Source organism: Canis lupus, chromosome 9, assembly GCF_003254725.2.
Source record: "Canis lupus dingo isolate Sandy chromosome 9, ASM325472v2, whole genome shotgun sequence".
NCBI classification, from domain to species: Eukaryota; Metazoa; Chordata; class Mammalia; order Carnivora; family Canidae; genus Canis; species Canis lupus.
The window spans coordinates 36,136,357-36,163,309 of NC_064251.1; the positions used below are offsets into that span (position 1 = coordinate 36,136,357).

At 34.4% G+C, this 26,953-nt stretch overlaps 1 protein-coding gene across 2 annotated transcripts in view; it reads left to right on the top strand.

Moving 5' to 3' along the window:
- Positions 1–26,953, top strand: part of BRIP1 (BRCA1 interacting helicase 1) — a 184,034-nt gene that overhangs the window by 138,678 nt on the left and 18,403 nt on the right. For both annotated transcript variants that reach the window (XM_025440646.3, XM_049114156.1), the window contains exon 17: positions 14,828–14,940. In XM_025440646.3, the coding sequence (XP_025296431.3) occupies positions 14,828–14,940 (113 nt within the window). The remainder of the gene's footprint in view (positions 1–14,827; positions 14,941–26,953) is intronic.

Sequence of the window (26,953 nt, forward strand, 5' to 3'; positions counted from 1 at the left end):
AACATAAACTGTAGTAGATAGCACTGGTCATTGTTTATACATCAGTCTTTCCTATTTTTCACTGAGACTGAAGGTTTGATCATTTGGAAATAAGTTCAATTTCTTTTTTTTTTTTTTTAAGATTTTATTTATTTATTCATGAGAGAGAGAGAGGCAGAGACATAGGCAGAGGGAGAAGCAGGCTCCCTGTTGGGGAACCTAATACTGGCTCAATCTCAGGAACCTGGGATCACGACCTGAGCCAAAGGCAGATGCGCAACCACTGAGCCACCCAGGTGCCCCCAGTTTAATTTTTCTACCTGTGGGACAAATAATGTGCCAGGGAGTATAATAAGCTCACAACACCTCATTATGCATTTTTTTAAATCAAAATTACCAAATTTGTTGCTTGAAATTACTTAAAATGGATTTTCTCAAGCTTGACATTAATGAGATTTTGGGCAGTTTAATTCTTTGTTATGAGCGATATGCTGTACATTATAGAATGTTTGGCAGCATCTCTGGCCTTTACGTATAGATACCAGTAGCAGACCCTTTTCTTCCCACTAGTTGTGACAACCAGAAATGTTTCTCCAGACATTGAGAAAATCTTTTGGTAGGCAAATCAGCCTCAGTTAAGTATTGCAGCTTTGTATAGTAAGACATATAAGTAAGTATATGTCATGAATTAAAATGAGCAATGTACATTTATTTTTTAAATTATTTTTTATCAAGTTGAAAAAAGACCAGTAAAGCTTTTCTGAGGAGCCAAATTTATACAAAATACAGTAGTTTCTTATTTTAACAGTTTTTTGGATTCTGCCCCACTTCCAGCACCTTCTTCGGAGAGACAATGACTTTCACTTCTTTTAGCTATTTTGTCTGGTATTTACCTCAGTATTTATCTTTATTTAATCAATTTTAAACCTGTTTACTTCGTATGTGATATAAGGATTTTAGCTTACTACACCTTTCCCTTTTTCCTCCTAATATATCACATTTTAAAAATTAAATCCATAATCAATATTCAAATCATGACTATGAAAATATTGTTCACTGTAGTCAAAAGATTTCCTTTCTTTCTTGAACTTTTTATCTTCCTATTAATAATGTCCTCTGCCCAGCCCCGGTGGCTCAGTGGTTTAGCGCCGCCTATGGCCCAGGACGTGGTCCTGGGGACCCAGGATCGAGTCCCCTATCGGGCTCTCTGCATGGAGCCTGCTTCTCCCTCTGCCTGTGTCTCTACCTCTCTCTCTCCTCTCTGTGTATTCTCATGAATAAATAAATAAAATCCTTAAAAAAAATAATGTCCTCTGCCCTTTTTTCCTTTTAAAAGATCTTCAATCTTCTCTCACCCTTCAATGAATCTATACAGCACCTTGCAATACAATTATCCTATCAGACCTGTCAGATAATAGGTCAGTCTTTTTTTTTTTTTTTTTAACCCCTGATGACATTGCTTCTTGAGCCTTCTGATCTACTTCAATCAGGACTGAGTTGTTTTGTTAGCCCACTTAACTGCCAAAATGCTGAAATTTCCCTTTGCTTTCATCCTAGACATTTGCCTGTCTTCTGTATTAGATCCTAAATTTCCTAGGTCTCAAATCTTCCTCCTGTTTCTTATTTACTGTTTCATCTTCATGGTACACATCCTCTAGCAGTTTACCTATACATTCATTTCCTGAGCTTTTTTTGGATTCCTGCGGCCTAACTGGCTTATTTCCCATCAGTAGTTCTGTGAGTACTTTGGTTTGAACTTTCGCCTCTCTGCTTAGCCATATACCATTTGTCCATCTGCTTTTCACATTCAAGTATTGGATTTTGAGGTTGCAGTTGTCTCTGAGTTTAATTGAAGATGAAGACTGTGTTTTTTTGTCTTTTAAGTTTGGGCAGTTTTTGAGAGGCAAGGAAAGAGAAATGTCTTTCTTTTTTCCTTTCTGAAACTAGAAGTGTTCATTACTTTTCAAGATAAAGAATGAGATTTTAAAATGCTGTGATCCCATATGCCTTATTCCCACACTCTCACATTCACATTTGAGAAACTCTAAGTTAAATATTCCTAACAATAATATTGTAAAGATGAAAAGTAATATGTTTTAAAAATCAAGCATATACTTATATTTGAAAGATAAATTTGGATGTAATAAATCTAGATGGAGAAAGTGTCAGAATTCGTTTGTTGGGATGTGGAGGCAATAAACAGTTTTAAGATTTTAAGTATATTTGAGTATTCTTCAGTACTTATGTAATCTGTTACATGCACACTTTCTCTTGACTGTGTTTGTTTTTAAATGTCACAGTGTTGGGATCCCTGGGTGGCGCAGCGGTTTGGCGCCTGCCTTTGGCTCAGGGCGCGATCCTGGAGACCCAGGATCGAATCCCACGTCGGGCGCCCAGTGCATGGAGCCTGCTTCTCCCTCTGCCTGTGTCTCTGCCTCTCTCTCTCTCTGTGTGACTATCATAAATAAATAAAAATTAAAAAAAAAAAGTCACAGTGTTTAATCATGTGAAATTTGAATCTGAGCCTCCTCTAAACGTACTATAGAATGAATATATATTCTACTGTGATTACCTTCTACTTTCTATGCCTGCCATTGCCACCAAACTTTTATGCAATATTCCCACCTCCCACCCCAGGGCCAAAGTGCTTAGTATTGTATTTTCTAGCATCCATAAGCCTCTTGCATGAGAGATAACTGCCTTCTTCCAGAATTCTATAGGAGTAGGTACGGTCTCTATCATCTTTTGAGTGCAACACTACTCCTTCCCATTTAAAAAGCCTCCTGATGTTAGCTCATTCCTTTAAGAGCCTGGGCTTCCATTTACAACTCCACCTTGCTTTCTTATGTACTATAGTATTTCATTTTGTTGACTATTGCCTAGAAGTGTTTATTCATAATTATTTGGCTCTTGTTTGTGACTTTAACAAGGGAAGCTCTAGATTACAAAATATAGGAATGAGCTAATATTCAGACTAATAAAGGACCAACCAGTTATGAACTCATTCCATAGATTATACCACGAACATATTTTATAAAGTTAAAATAAAGCTCATGGATTGCAAAGTGATAAAAGATATTATGGAGGATATTTAAAAGTACTAAGGTTATAATTTGTCAGAAAATTTACAATCGCAGAAATTATCAAAAATTAAGATTCAAAAGGAATACTATTTTCTATGTCCTGCCAATGTACATATTTTCATTGATATTTGATGAAAAAGTAGCCACTTAATAAACTGAAGAAACTGTTGTGCCCAAGATCCCGAATCTGAGAAACCGCCAAGGAGCCGACACCGATGCAAACACACGAGGGTTTATTTACAAGCTCAAGCCTGGGTCCAAGTGTACCCAACACAGCGGAGCAGGGACTTGGACCCCGAGATTAAGAGGCTTAGCAACTTTATAGGTGCCAGTGGCCAATGGGATACGCAGAAAGTTGCACAGTCATGCTGGTCCGCTGAGCCGGATCTCCGGTTAGGGTGTGCCCTGGTCTTTGACTAGGACGGGGCAGTGCCCTATGTAATAAGCAGGTCAGCACAAGGCGGGTGCGGCCCAAAATAGAGTCAGTCTTGCTCTGCTTGTCCAGGGGTAGGGGATTTTGTTCAATTTCCTGGGTCCCACAGAAACTTTTTTTATGTTACCTAAAATAATTTGCCTATATATTGAATAGAATCAGTTAACTTCATAAGAAGTTGATCGAGCTGTTAGAACCCTGGTTTGAGGTGAACAGCCTCAGAGATGGCCTACATTGGCTAATTGCCCACATTGTTTTTGTCAGTACTGTGGCTTTCATATATATGCAACAATGTAGTATGACAAAATGTAAAGCCCACCCAAACCTACTTGGGCTTTAGAAATATGGGATAAATAATAACTCCAGCCCACTTACCTCCAATATATGATATTTTACTGTTTTGTGCTAATTTTCATTTATTTCTTCAGCCAACTCTATGAGGTAAGGTTGGCAGGAATTATTTTCTTCCACTTAGAAAGGAGAAAACTGAGAAAGGAAACTAAATTGAGGGAGTACTGGTGACTTGCCCAAGATCAGACAACTAGTTAGTGTCAGTCTTAAATCCAAGCTGTATACTTTTACCTCCTTCCCTCAAAACGTACTATAGAATGAATATATATATATATATATATATATATATATATATATATATATATAACATTTTATGGAGGTGATAATTTAAGCATTTTCAGGTTAACCTAGACAATATCTTAATGTGGCTAGCCTAACTAAATTGCCACAGGGCTTATTATTTTTAAAAACTGTTTAGCTTTGCCCTTATAGAATAAGCATATACTATTTAAGATAATCTTGCGTATCTTAAAGTATTAACTGTCTTTTTTTTTAATAGAAAAATAGTAATTTCTTTTTTTCTGGGCTCATTTTCTTATCTTGACAAATTATTTTCATAATAAAAAACCCCAAGCATCTAATGCTCCATAACTGACAGATTGTTTTTGCATTACCCAAAGCATTTAATCAGGATTTTTTTAAAAAGATTTTATTCATACAAGAGACAGAGTAGGAGCAGGGCAGGGTGGGGGGAGTAGAGGGAGAGGGATAAGCAGACCCCTCACCGAGCAGGGAGCCAGTGCTGCCAAATCCCAGGACCCTAGGATCCTGACCTGAGCTGCAGGTAGACACTTAACCTACTGAGTCACCCAGACACCCTCAGGTTTATTTAAATATTAGTGAGTTACAATAAACTATTCTAGATAGTAATTAAATTATTATAACCAATTAAGGTAAAGTATGTTGAATATATTGAAAAAAAGAGATGCCTGGTTTAAGAAGAAAATTTTTTTCTCTATTTGAAATTTCTAGGCTATTTTTTTTATAGCAATGACAATTTATAACAGAGTTTAATATAGATTTTCTCTGTAAAAAGTGTGTCACCCAAAGCAGCCTTACTACATATGTAAGATAAGTTATGTTGCTGTTACTGGTCTGTTATTATGTTTTGATTATTATTTCCTAGTAGATGATTGTGGTCAGTTCCTAAGGTAACAAGAAAAGTAAGTAATAATTGAATACCATCACTTGCGTGAGCACTCAGCACTCGTGTGTGTGTGTGTGTGTGTGTGTGTGTGTGTGTGTTTAAACTCTTAAAGGGAGCCTGGCTTCTTAAGTCTTGGCAGAAACCCATTTTTTTCCCATTTAAGAAAATATATATACTATATTTGGTTAACTTGATGTTTAGAAATCTTGAAAATATGCCAGATGAAATAAAACCAGCTATATTCCTTTTATCTGGCTAAATTATTTTACATACAAGATCTTATGCTGAGTTTAGAACTCTAACCATTGGAATTTATAGTGTGATACTCTGATAAAAGTGTTTATACTGTGATGATATAGAGCAGTAAATGTCTCTAATGCACAGTCTCTGTCTTCCAAATTTGGTTTGTTATAAATATTTATGTTTTATGTCCTGTACCTTGGCGAAAGATAAAACTATTCTTCTTGAGTGTTTGCTAGACAAATGCGCTTATTTTTCTGAAACAACGTTTTAAAATATTTTTGATTAATAAGTTTAGCTGATTATTTGTTCTTAGTCTTATTTCCAGGCTTGAACTTGTGTTGTAAAGCTTACATATGAGGGAAAAGGCATAATCTGCCTGTATAGATTGCTTTTAGAAAGGTGTTATTACTCAAATCATAATACATATTTATATGAATTGGGATAACTTCCCGTCTTTCATATGAGTCAGTAAAGTGAGGAGTTGCATTTATAGTTCCAGCTCATATTTTTATCATACCACTTATTTCTTCAGAAGCTACTTGTAAAACTTGTAGAAGGCTATTCTTGTACAGAGCTACTTACGGCCAACACTGTTGAGTTTGACTAAGTTGAAAAATAATAATGTTCAAAATTGTGACTTAAATCTCTTGTTGACATATACAATGTAATACTTTTGGTTATTTTAATATATACTGTGCCCATCAGTAGTGTGCTACCTATACTCACTCCAATAAAAGTGAGAAATTGAAAGACTTAAGTAATTTCCTATTTGATTTCAAAGATATTATAATGTAATAGTAAAATCAGAATCCAAAACCATATAACTTTTGTATAAAAGCTATATGGGGATTTTTACATAATTCTCTAAGTACCACTTCAGTCTTTATTATCTATCTTTGCCATTCAGAATCTAATCTCTGCTTATGTCAGGCTAGCTTTTGATGCAAAGATATTTTTAGTTGTCTAGAAACTACTGTATTAAAGATATTTTTCATTTTGTGTGAACTTGAACTCATGGGAAAAAGAAAATGTTTTGTGAATTAGTGTAGAATCTGAACCAATGGTTTGCAAAACCAAGCCACTAAAAGAGTTAAACAGATTATTTAAATGAGTGAGCTAGTTGAGGGTTGGTAAATAGTTCACATTATTTTAAGCCACAGTAAGGGAGCCAGAAAACACAACTTTGGGCCTTCAGTTTGCAACTTTTGATAAAATAGTTTGATTTCTCCCTGCCATTCATACATCCCTCCAAAATTACACATATACTAATTTATTGAGTCTGGGGACCAAGTAGTTTGAACTCCTTATAGAGTATACAATTAAATATAACTTTCTATTTTGGGAAAGCCTTATAAAATGTATTTGAAAAGTACTGTTAACTGGTCTACAAGATCATTTTTCCAAACTACACTTGAGCTTAGTTTATGGTGTTTACTCTCTGTCAAAACTCAGAAAAACATTCACAGTTAACTTCCATAATGTAAAATGTCTGTCTCATTAGGCGTTAAAGAAGGATTGGTCAACAGGTATAATATTGTTAGACTCTATTGCTAATGTGAATGTGGACATGACCTCCCAAATAGATCAAAGACTAATCTCTTTGACAGTTACAAGATGGCAGAGCTTGCCTGGGGCCTTTTGCTGCTGCACATTGAAACTATTTGTTTGGAAAGTATGCCTGAGGGATGAGAATGTGTTTATAGGGATGAGCAGGTAAAAGTAAAAGGTTGTCTTTTGACATTTCAGCTAATCCCTTCCAGCCTTTGGCTTAGTTAACATTTAGGCTATTTGCTGGCAGGAGAAAACTGGCTTTTTCACATATGCTTTATGTCATTTTAAATTGGGCATTGATTTCGTGCCTGATAATCCCTAAGTGTACAATGAAATAGATTCTGATGTCATTAGAATGATGTATACTAGCTTCCTACTTTTTCAAACCCTTAGTTTTGCTTTCTCTAATTAAATGTGTTCCCCCAAAACAATTTTTACTTTTTATTAATTTTTAAGTCTGTTTCTTTATATAATAAAAAAATTATAATGTTAACCAATATATATTTACTTTCAAAAGTTTTTTTTTTCTTTTCATCTAAGATAGTTTTCTCAGGTAAAATACTGGCAATATTTTAAAGGCCATTTGCATTGTAAAAACTATTTGAAAATTTATAAAGAATTGAATTCATGGTGTCATACCTAAAAGTTAATTCATTTTAATGAAAACTAAAAGACCAAGGAGAGATAATTTTGTTTATTTAATCTAATAGTTGTTACATTATCTCTATTTCATTTGTAACTAATACATCCTAGAACAACTGTTATCATAGGCAGAGTGATTATTATAAAGTATTTATCTGGAACAGGGTATAGGAAAATTCTAAAACCCTTAAGCTGTTATGTCTGACAAAGGATAAATGCTTTAATTTGGTGGGGGTTGGATGGTACTGTTAAAGAATATAGAAAAACTAGTTGCATTTTGAGAAATAGATAGGAAATATATTTTTTCCAGTTGGATAGAATTTTTAAAGAATATTCTCTTTTAATCTCTATATGTTATACTTTATCTCTGAATTGTCAGAAATTTTTACATACTATTATCTAATGTTTCCTATAATGCCATATTATTTATTATATATATATTTAAAACATATCCTGTAGAGGTGAGTGGGTGGCTCAGTCAGTTAAGCATCTGCCTTTGGCTCAAGTCATGATCCCGGGGTCGAGATCAAGCCCCACATCAGGCTGCATGCTCAGTGGAGTGCCTGCTTCTCCTTCTCCCTCTGCCTGTCCCCTCTGCTTGTGCTCTATCTCTCTCAAATAAATAAAATCTTTTAAAAATAAGTAAATAAAACATAGCTTGTAACACTTAAAGGAAAGTTTATTTCCCTTGTATTCTAGTTATAAAGTTAATATAGAAATTTGACAGGTTATTTTGAGGGAATATAAAATTCAGTGTCTTTCCTACTAATTTGAAAGCTACTTGTCAGAAGTGTACCCTTCTTTTATTTGTTTTTTAAGATTTTTTTATTTTTTGAGAGAGAGACAGAGATAGCAAGAGAAAGCAAGAGCAGAGTGGAGAGGGAGAAGCAGGCTCTAGCCCAGGACTCTGAGATCATGACCTCAGCTAAAGGCCGATGTTTAACAGACTGAGCCACCCAGGCACCCCAGAAGTGTACCCTTCGGATTTCTCATCTAACACATGTCCTTTACTTTAGAAGGTTGATAGTATTATACACTGTATTGACACTTTTTCTCCTGAGTAGTTTTAAAACTTCTTAAAACTACTGTTAATTTATCTTGAAAGTCCAGAATTTTTCCAAGAGAATAGCTCTTTATATCTTTAATTAGGTGTATGCTACAAAAAAAACCATACTATTTACTTGCCCAGGAATACTACATAGGAGATCTTTACAAGGTAACTAAGTGAAAAAGCAATTCCTACTATTTCATATTAGGTAACTAGTTGCTAGGTATTATAGTCAATTTCTGTGAGCTGCCAATACTAGCAGTTATAGGTGATTAAATTGTTGTCGCTGTACTTGAGAACCATTTTAAATTTTATTTTAATTAGATTTTCTTTTTTTAATTTTCATTTTTATTTTTTTATTTATTAATTAGATTTTCTTTCTCATTCCATTTCTAATTAGGAAAAGTAATCCACAAGAGAATTGACCTACTTGATCACTCATAGGAGCTATGTAGTGTTTTGACTCCATAGATTTTTGTTCTTGACCTCCAGATCAAGAGTTGGGTGCTCTACAGACAGAGTAAGCCAGGTGCTCCAGAAATTAATTATTTATCAGGAATTAAGCCAAATTTATCTTCTCCCTTAAACATACTTCTTGTCTTCTCTTGATGGATTACTAGATTGCTTCTCTCTGGTGGCTGGAAACTTTGTGGAGTCATTTTTGACTTTTCTCTTTAGTAAGCCCCACATCTACTTTATCACTAAAGTTCTGTAGCTCTACAATGTATTACAAACCTGGGCCTCTTTTCCATTCCTTTTGCTGTTCCAAATAAGGCCTTCATTACTTTTGCACCAAATTCATGTCTTCATTTCTCAATTCTTCTTACTTCTATACATTATAATAAAAGCAAATACTTTAAGACTTAAATTTACTTGATGGCTGTTTGTACTCATATTCTTTTCAGTCCCTTATAAACTCTTGCTAGACAGAACATATTTTTAACTTTTTTTTCAGATTTATTTATTTATTTGAGAGACAGAACACGTGAGCATGAGCAGGGAGAGGAGGAAAAGGAGAGGGAGAGAGAATCTCAAGCAAATTCCCCACTGAGTGTGGAGGCCAGCATGGGGATCAGTCTCACTACCCTGAGATCATGACCTAGGCCAAAATCAAGAGTCAGGCGCTTAACTGACTGAGCCACCCAGGCAACTCTAACTCATCTTTGTATTTCTACTGCCTATCACAGATGTTTTGTACATAAGTGAAACTGTAAATGTTAGTCTAAATTCAGTGTTTCTTTAAGCCACCAAAAATTTCCTCCCTCCCATTTTATAAATTTTTGTACTTCAAATGTTCTATTTTTTGTTTCTACAGCATTCTTTTTTATTTAGGTTCTTTTTTATTTTTATTTTTTAGCTTTATTGAGACATAATTGACTCTATAGCATTCTTGAGAGCTGCCTAAAACATAATCCCTTTTAGGGTACCTGGGTGGCTCAGTTTGTTGGATGTCCAGCTCTTGATTTCCATGCCCAGCACAGAGCCTGTTTAAGATTTTCTCTCTCCCTCTCCTTCTGTCCCTCCTCTGCCTCTTGCTGTCTCTTTCTAAAAATAAAAACCTCTTTTTCATTCAGTGAATGTATAAAAATATAAAATCATAATGCATAATTTCCTTTTACTTAGAACTTGCATCTTTTTAAAGGAGAAATTTTACAGGAAAAAGCTCATTATCTTATATATTTAAATAGGTCAGTCTGAGTTGTGTATACCATACACTCTAACCTTGTATGAAAGTAGTCTACTCTCAGGATGATGTAATTTTAACAATTTTTATGAAGACCAGATGAAGGTTGTTGGATATGTGGTATCCTTTGATGTGACACTGCTTTTATTTTTTTTTTATTTTTTTAAGATTTTATTTATTTATTCATGAGAGACACAGAGAGAGAGAGAGATACAGGCAGAGGAAGAGGCAGGCTCCTTGCAGGGAGCCCGATGTGGGACTCGATCCTGGAATTCCAGGATCACGACCTGAGCCAAAAGCAGATGCTCAACCACTGAGTCACCCAGGTGCCAGTGACACTGCTTTTAATAGGAATGTAGTTATGTCCTGTAATTAATTCTGAGTCTCTTTGAAAAGGGATATGATTATAATATCAAATTCAATTGACCAGGTAGCAGAATTTATTGTGATTTCTTTTCCAGCAAGAAGTTTAATTTAACATAGTTTTTGAATGTAGATAGAAAATCAATGTAGATTCAGTCATTTGGAAAAGTAAGAGATACTTGATATCCTATAATACTGAAGCCTTTGAGGCACTAAATATTGTCTCAAATGTATTAGTACTGTTTCAGCTCTGAATTTTAAATTTGTTTAGATCATCACTGAATGCTTTCATATGCTTTGATTCTTCCACACCTATGTCTTTGGTGTGCATAAGGTTATTTTGCTCTAGTTTATGTTTTTCTTTGCTTCTGTGGATCTATCTTAAGACTTACCAGTTCATAAAAAAAAAAAAAAAAAAAAGACTTACCAGTTCTTCTATCTTCTCTAATCTGCTGTTAAGCCTACCCAATGGAATGGAATTTTATTTGTTACTATATTTTTTCAGGTGTAGAATTTCCATTTGGATCTTTTTTATAGTCTTTGTTTCTCTACTGAGATTCTCTAAAGTGTATTCATTAAGCTGTATGTTTTTAAGTTATTTAAATATATCTATAACAGCTACAATAAAGTCTTCACTAATTCCAACAGCTGGGCCCTTGCTAAAATTGGTTTCTATTAACTTTTTTTTTCTTTGATTATGCATCACATTTTTTAGTAATTTTTATTGTACACTGGGCATTGTAGGTAGTACATTAGAGATTCTGGACTCTATTCTATAAAGAATATTGATTTTTGTTTTTTGTAGGTAGTTCAATTAGTAGATGATCATCTTGAACTTGTATGAGCATGATTTGAAAATTTTTAAAGGGAGATCTGGGAAAAGCTCAAAGTACATAATCTTTAAACTCTGTCTCCTCTGTGGTTCTTGTCAGTTTTAGTTGAAATATTTTGGGGGGTTGGTTTAGATTTGGCATAGCTCTGAACTGGGGTGTGTGTGTGTGTGTGTGTGTGACTCAGGTTTTATTTTAAAAATGTATTTTGGCTAAATTTTTGTGTCAAAATGTATAAATCTATTTCTTTTAATAATACAGTATCTCAGGATAAATGTAATATAACATTTTAATTAATCCACTTGGTAGACATTTAGGTTGTTTCTTACTTGTCTTCAGGGCAAAGAAGCAGTGAATATCCTTGTATATATTATCTATTTGTACTTGTAGAAAAATATAAACACTTTTGGTAAATATTTGTCAGTTTTTGCAGATAAAAGCAATGGAATGGTTAAATGTGCATTTCTTCATTTACTAGTAAAGTTAAGCATCTTTTCATGTGGGCTGCCAGCCAGTTATCATTCATCTAGTTCTGTAAAAGATGCCATTTGGATTTTGATGGGAATTTTATTGAATCTATAGATCACTTTGGGTAGTTAGGATATCTTAACAATGCTGATTATTCCAATGCATAAACATAGGATCTTTCCATTTATCTGTGTTTCTTTGATTTCTTTCATCAATGTCTTATAGTTTTTGGTGTAAAGATCTTTTGCATCCCTGGTTTAATTTATCCCAAAGTATTTTAATTATTTTTGATGCTATTGTAAATGGGACTGTTTTCCTAATTTCTTCTTTGGATAGTTTTTATTAGTGTATGGAAATACAACAGATTTTTGTATGTTGGTTTTGTATCCTCCAACTTTACTAAATTCATTTATTGGTGCTGAGAGTTTTTTGGTAGAGTCTATAGGGTTCTCTCTATATAAGATCCTGTCATATGCAAACAAAGACAGTTTTACTTCTTCCTTTCTGGTTTGGATGACTTTTATTTATTGCCTTATTGTTCTGGCTAGGACCTTCAGTGGTTTGTTGAACAGAAGTGGTTAGAATGGGCACCTTTGTCTTCTTCCTGATGCTAGAAGAAAAGTTTTCAACTCTTCACCACCGAGTATGATATTAGCTGTAGGCTTGTTATATATAGACTTTATTATGTTGAAGTACATTCCTTTTATATTGATTCCTTTTATATTTGATCATGAAAGGATGTTGAATTTTCTGAGATGCTTTTTCTGCTTCTATTGAGATGATTATATGGTTCTTACTCTCTTTTTCACATTTATTGATTTATTGTTTTCTGTATAGATAAACCAGTCTTGCATTCCAGGGATAAATCCCACTTGATCATGTGTCTAATTCTTTTAATGTGCTGTTGAATTCAATGTCCTAATCTTTTGTTGAGGATTTTTGCAACAATGTTTATCATATAGGGATGTAGGCCTGTAATTTTCTCTTCTTGTAACATCCTTATCTGGCTTTGGTATGAGTAGTGCTGGGCTCTTAAAATGAGTTTGGAAGTTTTCCCTTCTCTTCAATATTTTGGAAGCATTTGAGAAGGGGACAGTGTTAATTCTATCTTAAATGCTTGATAGAATTCATCAATGAAGCCATCAGGTCCTGGGATTATTTTTGTTCAGAGATTTTTTATTGCTGCTTCAATTTTCTTACTTGATATAGATCCGTTCAGATTTTTTTTTTGTCTCTTCATGATTTAATCATGGTAGGTTGTTTATTTTTTGGAATTTATCCATTTCTTCTAGAATAGTTACTCCAATTATTTGGCATATAATTGTTCATAGTAGCCTCTTACAATCCTTTGTATTTCTGTAGTATCACTTGTACTCTTTCTTTTTTTTTAATTTTTATTTATTTATGATAGTCACACAGAGAGAGAGAGAGAGAGGCAGAGACACAGGCAAAGGGAGAAGCAGGCTCCATGCACCAGGAGCCCGACGTGGGACTCGATCCCGGGTCTCCAGGATTGCGCCCTGGGCCAAAGGCAGGCGCCAAACCGCTGCACCACCCAGGGATCCCACTTGTACTCTTTCATTTATAATTTTTTTACCCTTTCTTTTGCTTATTTAGCGAAAAGTTTATCAGTCTTATGTTTAAAAAAAAAAACCAACTCCTAGTTTCAACGATTTTTTTCTGTTGCTTTCTAGTCTCAATTTTATTTGTGCTCTCATCTTAGTTTCCTTCCTTAAGCAAACTCTGTAATTAGTTTGTTCTTCTTTTTCTAGTTTCTTAAGATGTAAAGTTAGGTTGTTTATCTGAGATCTTATTGTTTTTTCTTACTACAGTAACATCTACAGATGTTTATCACTACAAACTTTTCTCTTAGAACTGCTTTTGGTGCATCTGTATATTTTTGGTTTGTTGTTTTTCCATTTTCATTTGTATAAAGATACTTTTTGAGTTCTCTTCTGATTTCTTCTTTGGCCCATTGACTGTTCAGTTATGTGTTATGTAATTTCTGCATATTTGTGAATATTCCAGTTTTCCTCATGTTATTGATTTCTAATTTCATACCCTTGTTGTTGGAAAAAATACATTATATGATTTCAGTCTTAAATTTCTTTATGTTCTTATGACCAAAACATAATCTATCCTGGAAAATATTCTATGTGCACTTGAGAAGAATGTGAATTCTGTTGCTATAGATTTAGACCAAATCATAACAATATTTACATTAAATGTGAATGCTCTGAACATCCCAATTAAAAAGCAGAGATTAAAAAAAATAAAAATAAAAAGCAGAGATTATCAGGCTAGATAAACATTTAAAAATGAACCTCTGATGTATGTTTCAACATAAATGAATTCCAAAATCATTATGCTAAATGAAAAAGACAAATTATTACATACTGAGTAATAACATTTATAAGAAATTCTAGAAAAGATAAAACAGCAGATCATTGGTTGACAAAGTCAGCAGTGAAGGAGAGAGACAATAGAAAGCACATTTGCAGGGTGATGAAAATATTCTATATTATGATTATAGTGGTGGTTATATGACAATACATTTGTGTTGGGACGTGAAGGGACACCTGGGTGGCTCAGTGGTTGAGTGTCTGCCTTCAGCTCAGGTTTTGATCCCAGGGTCCTGGGATCAAATCCCGTATCAGACTCCCCACAGGGAGCCTGCTTCTCCCTCTATGTCTCTACCTCTTTCTCTGTCTCTCATGAATAAAGAAATAAAATCTTAAAAAAAAAAAGACTTAATCTACGTGTACATTGAAAGCTTATGAATTTTATTCTATGTGATTAGCTGATTTAATTAAACAGCTAATTAGTTGCATGTAGGAATTCAGGGAATGTAAAGATGAATAGACATAGAGAAACTAAACAAAATTTAGTACTGAAATATTGAAAAGCAAAATCTCTAACAAAATGATGCTCAGAAGGTTAGAAGTTAATATGATTTTTAAAATGAGTGTTATCTACTATGTTCTTAATATTTTTTAAATTATTAGGTTGAACTAAAGCGACAATACAATGATCAGCACTCAAAATTGAGAGGTCTTTTACCTGGTCGTCAGTGGTATGAAATTCAAGCATATAGGGCCTTAAACCAGGCCCTAGGTAGGTAAGTGAAATTTAATGTAATGTTACTATAATATTATCTATGGCCAGGGCTATAGAAGAAACCGTCTTGCTACTTCTTAGACTAAATTTGATAGCATTTTGCTTAGGAACTGATAAATTTTAAGTGATATATGTCACAAGTGAAAGCTGAAAAGAATCAGTGGAATAAATGAATCCCTAAAACCTCAACATTTGCTAAAGTTTAAAGATTAATGATTGATCAAACGATGAATGTCACACAGAAGAGGTACTCAGTAAATGTTTATAGAAGGTCACCACCAAACAATAAAAGTTTTATCTTATGAACATCAGAACCTAGATGATGATTTTATGGATATAAAGCGAATAATTCAAGAAGAGTTAAAAAGAAACATGCTTGTAGGGGTACCTGAGTGGCTCAGTTGAACATCTGGCTCTCAATTTCAGCTCAGGTCACAATCTCAGGGTTGTGAGATCAAGCCCCTCTTTGGCTTGGTGCTCAGCCAGGAGTCTGTTTAAGATTCTCCCTCTCCATATTTCCCTCCCCCTGCTCCCTCTCCCTCTCTCTCTCTCTCTCTCTCTCTCTCTCAAGTAAATAAGTCTTTTTTAAATATAAAATTAAAATTTTTTTTAAAAAAAGCCATGCTTGTGGAACTAAAGAATTAGTGCCAATTCACAATAACATTTAATTATAACAACAATTAAATCTTTTCCTAAGGATTCTGGTCCATTAAGATTTGTGCTTTGGGGCAGCCCCGGTGGCGCAGCGGTTTAGCGCCGCCTACAGCCCAGGGCATGATCCTGGAGTCGCCGGATCGAGCCCCACGTCAGGCACTCTGCATGGAGCCTGCTTCTCCCTCTGCCTGTGCCTCTGCTTCTCTCTCTCTCTGCATCTCTATGAATAAATAAATAAAGTCTTAAAAAAAAAAATTTGTGCTTTGTGGAACTAGTTATTAAATCACCATTTTATAACATAATTTTCATGTTGTGGAACATCAGCATTTAATTTATAAACAAAATAATTCTTAGACTTTGAATAATCTCATCTAATATTTTATATTCTCTGTTTATGAAATTGTAATTAGTTAAAACCATGTAATAATTTTTTCCTGTGAGGCTATAAGTCACTCATATAATCAAAATAAAGAACACAAGAATAAAGTGATTGGTATTTCACATCAAGTTGCACTATAAGTCGTTCTTGAACCATTTCATGTTTACTTGGTCTTTTCCTGTTGATTGACCTGTTTTGTGTTCTCTAATTTGTATTTTAATATTCAGCAAATAGTTTCTAGGGGATCCTGAATATTATTTAAAATTCTGGTTTTCCCCAACCTTTAACTAAATTTTTATTTTTTTATTCTACCTTTTTTTGTCAAAATTCTTGACTTTTAGTCACTATACTTAATTTCAAGAAAGTATTCTTACCCCGGTTATTATTTTTTTCCTTTTAATATAGACAATGCATTGAATTTTAAGAAATTACTTGAAGTAAAAATATATATATCCCACTTTGTCATTTGTAAACATTTTCTACACATATCAAGTAGTTTGTAAGAGATTAAATTACTTGTCTAATATCACATACTACTAAGTGGGCCTTCACACTTTGGCCCCACCTACTTTTAAAACCTCAAGACCTGCTTTTTCATCCTTAGACCTTACCTTTATCCTCTAAAATTCTCCCTGTTAAGCATAAAATATCTTACTAGTAAACATACCGTATCCTTTCACTATTCTCTGCTTTGGCATACAAACTATCATACAATTCATTTGACACGTTTACCCATCAAAACCTAGTTGAAGATCATGTCCTTTATGAAGATTTCTTTTTACTTTTCCAACTAGTTTTTACTCCTTAGGAAACCCATAGTAGTTTATACATTATCTCTGTTACACATCTAACTCATTGTATTGTAATAACATGTTTATATGTCTGTCTCCTTCCCTAAACATGTATTTTACGTTTTCAGCAACCAACTATGCCTCAGCTTGGGGCATGGATGCTCAATAAATACTTGCTGAATTTGTGAAAAATAGTGATTTGGTGCTTTCCCCCACTATACCATGTTGACCAGAGAGCTTCTAGAGCTTCAAACATACTTTTCTAGAATTTCATAAAAAACATGTGTTTTGGGGATCCCTGGGTGGCTCAGTGGTTTGGCGCCTGCCTTTGGCCGAGGGCGTGATCCTGGAGACCTGGGATCAAGTCCCGCATCAGGCTCCTGGCATGGAGCCTGCTTCTCCCTCTGCCGGTGTTGTGTGTCTGCCTCTCTCTCTCTCTCTCTCTCTGTGTGACTATCATAAATAAATTTATTTTTTAAAAATTTTATTATTTAAAAAATTGATAGCCCACTGTCTTTGTATTGATTTTCAGGGAAACAGTGTCAACAAGTAGCAACTTTTTATTATAAAGAAACATTATTTAAAAATCAAGTGAAAAAAAAAATCAAGTGAATGTTTTACATCACTTGATAAAACTCATAATATGTATTGATAGACATAAAAGGTACCTATATCAGGCACTTTTCGTATAAGGGATAAATCTAGAAGGTCTAAAGTAAGCAGAAACAAATTGAGTTTTAAAAAATCTTTTTTTTTTTTAAGCCCACATGGGACTGTTAGGAGTATTTGAAGTAATATAAGTCCATGAAATGTAATAACAGCCTTTGGGAATGTACCAGATGGTTTTGTGACCAGGTTACAACTGCACTATAAGTTTCCTAACGGGTGTGCTTTACTGAAAGTATAATCTTTGTCTCAAGTGGGCATAATTCATTTGAACAAGGCAGAATGAAAACAATGGAAAAAAGAAAAGATGAAATTCTTTTCTCTGAACTGTTTTGTTAACTTAAATACCTTTCTACCATAGGACACTTTAAAATAAACCAAAGTGGAATAAAAAATAGAGTGGTGCCCTGACTTTCCAATGATTTTTCAACAGTGTTCTATCATATTGGCATATCCATGTTCCTATCCTTCCTAATTTTGTGGTATGATGCCTTAGAACCTCTGAATTGCTTTAAAATAATATCAGAAAAGGATGTCATATAAAATTTAGATTTTTTTAAAAGTTTCTGGAAAAATCAAACATTTATATTAATCTCCACCCTTCTCAAAATTCCATGATAGTAAAGAAATAAAAATGTCAAAACTAAAAGTTTAAAAGAGTGGAACACTAACAGATGAGATGTCAGCAAACTTTGGACACTGGAGAACAGATGAATGAGTGACTTAGCAGGCAAAAGAAAGCTATTGTAAAGGCCAGCAAGATTCTTCAGATTGAACCGTGGAAAAGCTTAGGATATGGGGGCACTGTAAGTAGACAGCCCCCTGCACGGGTCAAATTAACTCTCTGGGGAGATTGTATTAGAGAGTTTATATATTCTTCAACTCCAGGTATAGCTAAAGATGTATTAAGAGCAAAGAGTGATCACCAGATATATTTTTTTGAAATCTGTAATATGAAAAACACAGACCAAAACAATAGCAAAATCACACCAATAAAAACAAGGTGGAAGAGCTTGTAGAAAACAGAGACAGTGCAATAGAACAGAAGTTGGTCAAACTTTTGGTAAAGGAGTGGGCAGTACATATTTTAGGTTATTTTGGCCATGTACAGTCTGCATATTCTTCTTTATTTTTTCTTTAGTCCTTTAAAAATGTGAATACCATTCCTACTTTGAGGCTGTACAAAAACAAGATATGGAGCAGATTTTCTGTGTGGGCTTAGTTAGTCAACCCCTTACCCATAGAGGGTAAAATATTTCCTTAATGAAATAAGAACAGATTTATCATAGGAAAAGTTTCCAGGCATTAAAATGATAGCAACAAATTTGAAATGCAGAATTAGGCTTAGAAGATAAAATTGAAATATCCTAAGTCAAAACAACAAAGATACAAAAAAATTAAAGATCATATATAAGAGCCAAGTTCTAATAAAAAGGAAATCTATAGAAAGAGACTAGAAAAAATATGAAGGAAATTAAACCTATCAAAGAAACAATTCAAGGAAAATGTTCATAATTGAAGGATATAATTTTCTGATTAAGGGGGCCCACGCAAGCACCAGTAAAGGGAGAAAAGCTATAAAGCATCTCACTGTGTAGTTTCAAACTACCTCAGATAGAGAAAAAGTCCTAAAACATTCCAGGGGAGTGTGTGTGGGGGAAGGTCTCATACAGAAGATGCGAAATCACATTTGAGAGTCTCCTTAAAAACATTAGAAGCTAGAAGACAGTTTTAAATTATTTTCAATTTTTTGAGGGAAATTTTGACTTGCAATTTAAGTTCTATACAACTCAAATGATCAATAAACTGTAAGATAAAATAAAGCTTTCAATATGCAAGGACCTAAAACATTAGCTTTAAATGCATACTTTCCCAGGATGCTCCTGGAAGATATGCTCTGTCAAATAAGAGAAAATTTGTACAGAGGAATATCTAGGTTTCAGGAAATGGGAGTTCCAATCTAGAATACAGGAAAGGAGAAATCTTAGATTAGGAGAGGAATCCACTCTGGAATGACAGCTGTGCAGCAGCCCCATAGTAGTCAGTCTAGAATGGATTTTTGACCATATTGAGTAGAATTTTTATAGCTGTGGCAAAGTTTGGGAATTAATTAATGATAGAATACATAGAAAAGTGGGGCACCTGGGTGGTTCAGTCAGTTAAGCATCTGCCTTTGGCTCAGATCATAATCTTAGGGGCCTGGGATCGAATCTTAAGTGGGGCTTCCTGCTCAGCAGGGAGCCTATTTCCTTTGCTCATGCTCTCTCTCTCTCTCTCTCTCTCTTTCTCAAATATATTAAATCTTTTTTTAAAAAAAAAGGTACATAAAAAAAAACAAAAAAGGAGAGAGACAGTTATTAACTCTAGGGCAGACCAAGAAATCTTGTGCAAGAAAAAAATGTAATCATGGTGTACAATATAGCACCTATACATGATAATCCATTGAATATTGATTGCTCAGAATTGTGGTATAACTATCAGGAAAATGAAGAGGTGATGAAGTATCCGTGATGTAAGAGAATAAACATCTTTTGTAGGAAGAGTCAACATATAATGTGTAAAGTTTAAAAACCAAGAAGTAGTAGTAGTTCTAAAAGTTATTTAGAAACATGGAAGTAAAGAAGTAGAAGAAGAAAGTAGAAGTAGAATTGTTTCTGAGGATTGGGAATTGGAGATAGGATGTGCATAGGTAAAAGAGAATTCTGGTGTTTTGTTTTTTTTTTTAATTATAACTACTTTACTACCATTTGATTTTTAAACTATGCTTATGTATTTGATTAAAAATTAAAATTTGCAAAGTTAAAATTAACTTTTAAAAAATAGTCTGGAGGTTTCAACTCTAGATAAGATGGAGTAAGCATACTATATACTGTCTTAAAAGCCTGGACAGAATGCATGGAATAGCTATTTGAGTACTGTAAAAAGTAAATAGTGGCAGGCAGATTTGGGAAGAATAGAATTCAAAGTACAAGAGAACTTTCTGGAGTAAGTATATTAATATCAAATACAGTAGAGTTCAGAGCAAAGAGTTATTATTGGAGTATTAAAAAGGAAAATTATATAATAATTTAAGGGTCAATTTACCAATAAGTTACAAAATCCTTAATGTATATGCACCTAAAAAAGAGCTTCAAAATATATGATGTAATAACAAATCTGAATAGAGAAATAGATAAGTCTGAAAGTATATTTGAAGATTTCATTTCCTTTTTCCTTAAGGAATAGACAGAAAACCAATAAAAATACAGAAGATTTGCTTTTTTTTTTTTTGCGCGCGGCCGGCGATGGCGGAGGGTCCTCGAGGCACCGTCGCCGAGCGGGCCCGGCGGCAGCGTCTGCGGGCCAGTCGCTGGGCTCTTCGAGAAACCACTTAGAGGATGGCCGTGATAAAACACTAGGAGCGTAACTGCATGTAATGAGCATATAGGTAGCTGCAGATGAATATTCTCATCCATAACTTTTGTGATTGAAATTCTTCGTTGCTTCAAAGGCATGCAATTGGAAGGAAAAATGAAGAATTGGTCAAGAAGAGATGAATCGAAACATGTTGAAAATTAATATTTTATTTAACATTGATCACCTCACAATAAGTTATAGAAAAATACATGTTTGAATACTTATAATTGCTAGGCAATAAAGTATTAATCTTTAAAATAAAAAAAAAAATACAGAAGATTTGAACAATGCTATTAACCACTGTATTGAATTTACATTATAGATACTCCATACAACATTAGAATAATGTTGTTTCCAAGTGTGCAAGGAACATTTATTAAAACAGATCATATCCTGTATGATAAACTTTACATTTTTAAAAGAATTGAAATCCTAATTTGTTCTCTGATCAAAATGGAATTAAACAATTAAATTAGAAATCAGTAACACTTGATAGAAAAAGAACCCCAAATACTAGGAAATTAAAAACATACTTTTTTTTACAGTAAATGTCTAGTAATTTTTTTAATTTAAATTGTAATTAGTTGGCATACAGTTCAATATTGGCTTTAGGAGCAGAGTTCTGTGGTTCATCATTTACTTGTAACACTCAGTGCTCATCATAGCAAGTGCCCTCCTTAATATTCATCATCCATCTATCCCATACCTCTCCCACCTCCATCAACCTCAGTTCTCTATAATTAAGAGTCTCTCAGTTTTTCATCATTTGTGTCCCACGCTCTCCTTGTTCATCTATTTTGTTTCTTAAATTCCACATATGAGTGAAATTATAAATATATTTCTAGTGGCGCCTGGGTGGCACTGTCAGTTGGGCTTCTGACTCTTGGTTTCAGTTCAGGTTGTGAACTTAGGGTCATGGGATCCAGCCCTATGTCAAACTCCACACTCAACACAAAGTCTGCTTTATTTAGACTCTTTGTCCTCCTCTCCACCCCCTAGAATGAATAAATAAATCTTAAAAAAAAAAAAAAAGCATACTTCTAAATAATCTATAGGTAAAGCAGAAAATCTTAGGAAAATTAGACTATACTTTGAGTTAATCAAAATGAAAATATATCCAAATATGTGGGCTGCATCTATAACAGTGCTCAGTGAGAAATTTGTATCATTAAATGCTTATTTTAAAAAAGAAGAAAGGTCTCAAATCAATAATCTAAGCTTCTACCTTAAGCTAGGAGAAGAAAAGTAAAATATATATAAAGCACACAAAAAATGGAATAATAAAGATAAAAGTATAAATCCATGAGTTTGAAAACAAAGGAAATCAATGAAACTAAAAATTGAGAAATTGATTTTATTTAAGATTATTTATTAGAGTAAGCACAAGTGTGAGGAGCAGAGGGAGAGGAAAGAATCTTAAGCAGACTCTCTGCTGAGTGCAGAGCTCAGTGCAGGGCTCAATTTCAAAACCCGGAGATCACAACCTGAGCTGAAACCAAGAGTCAGATGCTCACCTGACTGCACCATCCAGGCGCCCCTAAAAAATTGATTTTAAAAAGATCAGTAAAAAAGAGAAGCCACAAATTAACAATCTCCAGAATAAAAGAAGTCATAGTACTATATACTCTGCAGATATTAAAAAGATAATATGGGAAAAACTATACTATATGCATACATTCAACAACTTAGATGTGATAAACTAATTCCCTCAAACCCACAAAGTACCATACTCACTCAAGATGAAATAGATAACTTGAATAGTCAATCCTCTTTCTAGTAAAGATACAACTTGTAGTTTGAAAATAAATCACCTAGCAAATTACCAAGCATTTAAAGAAGTAACACCCAATTCCATTTGATCTCTTCTAGAAAATAGATGGTATGGGGCACGTGGGTGGCTTAGTGGGTTAAGCATCTGCCCTTGGCTCATGTGATGATCTGGGATTGAGCCCCAAGTCAGGCTTCCTGCTCAGTGGGATGTCTGCTTCTCCCACATCCTCTGCCCCATTCACCCCCACTCATTCTCTCTTTCTCCCTCTCTCTCTCTCTCTCAAATAGGTAAAATCCTTTTTTAAAAAATAGATAGAACCCTTCCCAATTCATTTTATGAGCCCAGTACTATCTTGCAACCAAAACTAAATGAAGACAATATAAAACAAGAAAGAAAGAAACAAACAAAACTGTAGACTAATACCTGTCAAAAAATATAAGTGAAAATATTCTTAAATTAGGTGAGATGTACAAAAATGACAAAGCCCTCTGAAAATTCTTTAATAAAGGAATGAGAAAACAGGCCATATAGAATCAACTTTTTCGAAACTATAAATTAACCAGTTTACAACATTCCAGGAAACATTTATTCATGAAAATTGCTGAATCTCACTAAGAACAGTGAATATGGGGATCCCTGGGTGGTTCGGCGGGTTTCACACCTGCCTTTGGCCCAGGGCGCGATCCTGGAGTCCCGGGATCGAGTCCCCTATCGGGCTCCCGGCATGGAGCCTGCTTCTCCCTCTGCCTGTGTCTCTGCCTCTCTCTCTATGTCTATCATAAATAAATAAAAATAAATTTAAAAAAAAGAACAGTGAATATTGTGACATTTTCACTTGCCCAGTTCCCATTCCCCTCTTCAAGTTCACAGTAGTTTTAAATCCTAGTGAAAGCCAGCATTCTGCCAGCCAGAGAAGAGGCTGGATCTTATTCCTTGAGATTCCTTGAGAATTGTCATTATGGAACCTCTCTCGTGATTTCCTGGACAGGGCTATCTTATGTGACCTGATTAGGACCTCACACAGGCAATTTTTTAATTTCACAGCATCCTGAAATGACAATTAAATTTGGGTCAAGTAATAAGCTAACTAAAACAGCTTAATTGGAAAAGCTAGCAAATGAGATATACATAGAGGGCTTTAAAAGTTCTGACATATTCCTGGGACTTTAGTGGGCCATGCCCATATGTACAGTGGTGCATGTAACCAGGGATGTGCCACATGGTCAGGAAAACCTGAGAAGCCCCTAAGCTCTCACCTATGGCTGACTTTGAGGCTCTGTTGAAGCAGGAAGTGAAGACTATGGCAGAGTTGTTACCTGCCTTACTGAGCATGTTGAAAAATGTGTGCAAAGCCTCTTGGCAAATGAGACATATATTGGTTACAGATGTTTAAAGAAATCTTTGTCTAGTCATTAACTGGCCACTAAGCTGATCTAGCAGTGGTCACACATGACAGAACATAGACTTTAAAGAATTATTTTTAGAAAGTCACAACAGCAACAAAAAAGTCCTTGAGCAGAGGAAGAATCTGAATTCTAAAGTTGCCACATTGTGTTATTTAAAATGTACTTTTGCAACAAAAATGATATATTCAAAGAAAGAATATATGTCTCATACACATGAGAAAAAACAATCAATAGAAAGTGTCCCAAGATAATCCAGGCATTGTAGTGAATGTATAAAGCTACTTTAAATACAGTCAAAGAAATAAGGAAATTATGTCTAAAGAACTATAGGAAACTATGAGAATGATGTCTCACCAAATAGAATTTCTTAAGATAGAATCAATAATAATATCGAATTTTTTAAAAGAACTTAATGGAAATTCTAGATTTGAAAAGTTCAATAACTAAAATGAAGAATTCATTAGAGTGACTCTACAGCTGTTTTGAGCAGGAAGAAGACTCCGTTTACTTAAAAGTAAGTCCATTGAGATTATCTAGTCTGAGGACTAGAAAGGAAAAGAATGAAGAATAATGAACATAGCCTCAGAGACCTGTAGAACAACCCCATCAAGCATACCAATGTTCACATAATGGGAGTCTTAGAAGGAGAGAAGAGAGAGAAAGGAACAGAAAGATTAGTTGAAGAAGTAAGGCTGGAAACTTCCCAAATTTGATGAAAAACATTAATCTGCACATATAAGAAAACCAGCAAATTTGAAGTAATTTAAAATCAAAGAGATCCATACGTATACATGTCATAAACCACTAACAAAGAGAATCTAGAAAACAGCAAGAGAAAACAACTCACAAGACATCTTCAATAATTTTAGCAGATATCTTATTGGAAACTCTGGGAAGCAGAAGGCAATGGACTGACATTTAAAGATAAAGACTGTCAATCAACTCTGTATGTAATAAAACTATCCTTCAAAAATGAAGGAGAAATTAAGACATTCCCAATAAACAAAAACTGAGAGAATTAATGTCCAAAAAATTTGTCCTACAGCAAATACTACAGAGAGTCTTTTTCTGGTTGAAATGAAAAAACAATAGGCAGACATATAGACATATGTCTATATCATAGACATAACTATATGAAGAAATAAAGAGCATCTGTAAAGGTAATTTCATAGATAAATATAAAAAGTAATGTAAGTGTATTTTATAGCTCTTTTTTATCCTATTCAAGTTTTTTTTAAAAAAACAACTGCATAAAGCAGTCATTTTAAATATGTGGTGATAGGCATTGTCATGAACCACCACAGGTTCGGTAATTCACTAGGAGCAGGGATACATTTGTCATATAGTTAGTTGTATGCACATGTAGGATTTATTACATTGAAAAAATACCAGGCAAAATCAGCAAACAGAATAGGCACATGGGCAAAGTCTAGGGGAAACTAGGTAAAAGCTTCCAAGGCTCCTCTCTCAGTGGGGTCATATAGGACACACTTAATTCCCAACAGTGATTATGGTAACATGTATGAGATACTGCCAATTAGGGGAGCTCATTAAAGACTCAGGACCTAGTATTTTTATTTGGGGCTGTTCACATAGCCTCTGCCTAGCACTTCCCCAAAGTTCTACCTCTTAGAAACAGATGTTTCTAAGCAGATGTTCAGCATTAATCATTGTTTACCCAAACATTTTCTTTTTTAAATTTTTATTTATTTATTCATGAGAGACACAGAGGCAGAGACATAGGCAGAGGGAGAAGCAGGTTCCCCACAGGGAGCCTGATGCAGGACTTGATCCCAGGACCCCAGGATTACAACCTGAGCCAAAGGCAAATGCTCAACCCCTGCGCCACCCAGGCACCCTTGCACAAACATTTTAAACTTAGGGAGCCTCTCCTATCAGTCAGTGATTGGAACCCTCCTGAAATCTAAGTTCCTAAACACCAGACAAAGTCTACCTTGTATGCAGGCCTCTAGAGATAAGCATTTTGGCCTGCTGTTACCTCTTTTCTGTACAGGCATACAGTGTATAAAGATATAATTTATATTACAGTAATAACAAAGGTGAGGGGAGAAGGAACAGAATTATATAAAAGCAACATTTTTATATACTATTGAAATTAAGTTGGTATTAATCCAAATTATATTATAAGTTAAAGTGTTAATTTATAATCCTCAAAGTAGCCACAAATAAAATAACTCAAAATAATATAAAATGACAAGAACTTAACATGATACATAAAAATATCTGTTGCACACAGGGGGTTTCTGGGGAGCTCAGTTGGTTAAGCGTCTGTCTCAATTTCAGCTCAGGTCATGATCTCAAGATCCTGAGATCAAGCCCCATATTGAGCTCCATGCTCAGTGGGGAGTCTGCTTGAGGATTCTCCATCTCCCTCTAAAATAAATAAATTTAAAGATTGGTTTATTTATTTTAGAGAGAGGGCACACAAGCAGGAGGGGCTAGGAGAGGGAGAGAAAATCCCAAGTAGACTCTGCACTGAGGGTGAAACCTGACATGGAGCTCGATCCCACAACCATGAGATCATGACCTGCGACAAAGCACAGACAAAGCAAACCCACTGTGCCACCCAGGCACCCCAATAAATAAAACTTTTTAAAAATATATTGCACAGAGAAGAAGCCAATAATTGGAAAATAGTGAAAAAAATTAAGACATAGAAAACAAATAGTAAAGTATGAAATAGCTAAGTAAATCCTATCTTATCAGTAATTACACCAAATGTAAATTGCATTAAGCACTGCAGTCAAGACAAAGATTTGCAAAATGCATTTAAAAAAAAGAAATACAACCCATCTAAATGCTACCTGTGAGAGAAACACTCTAGTTAAGCATGTGCACGTGCACACATACAAATAGATTTAGGTAGATAGATGGGGAAAAGATTTACCATGTGAACAGTAAACATAAGTAAGCTGGTTGATTATACTGAT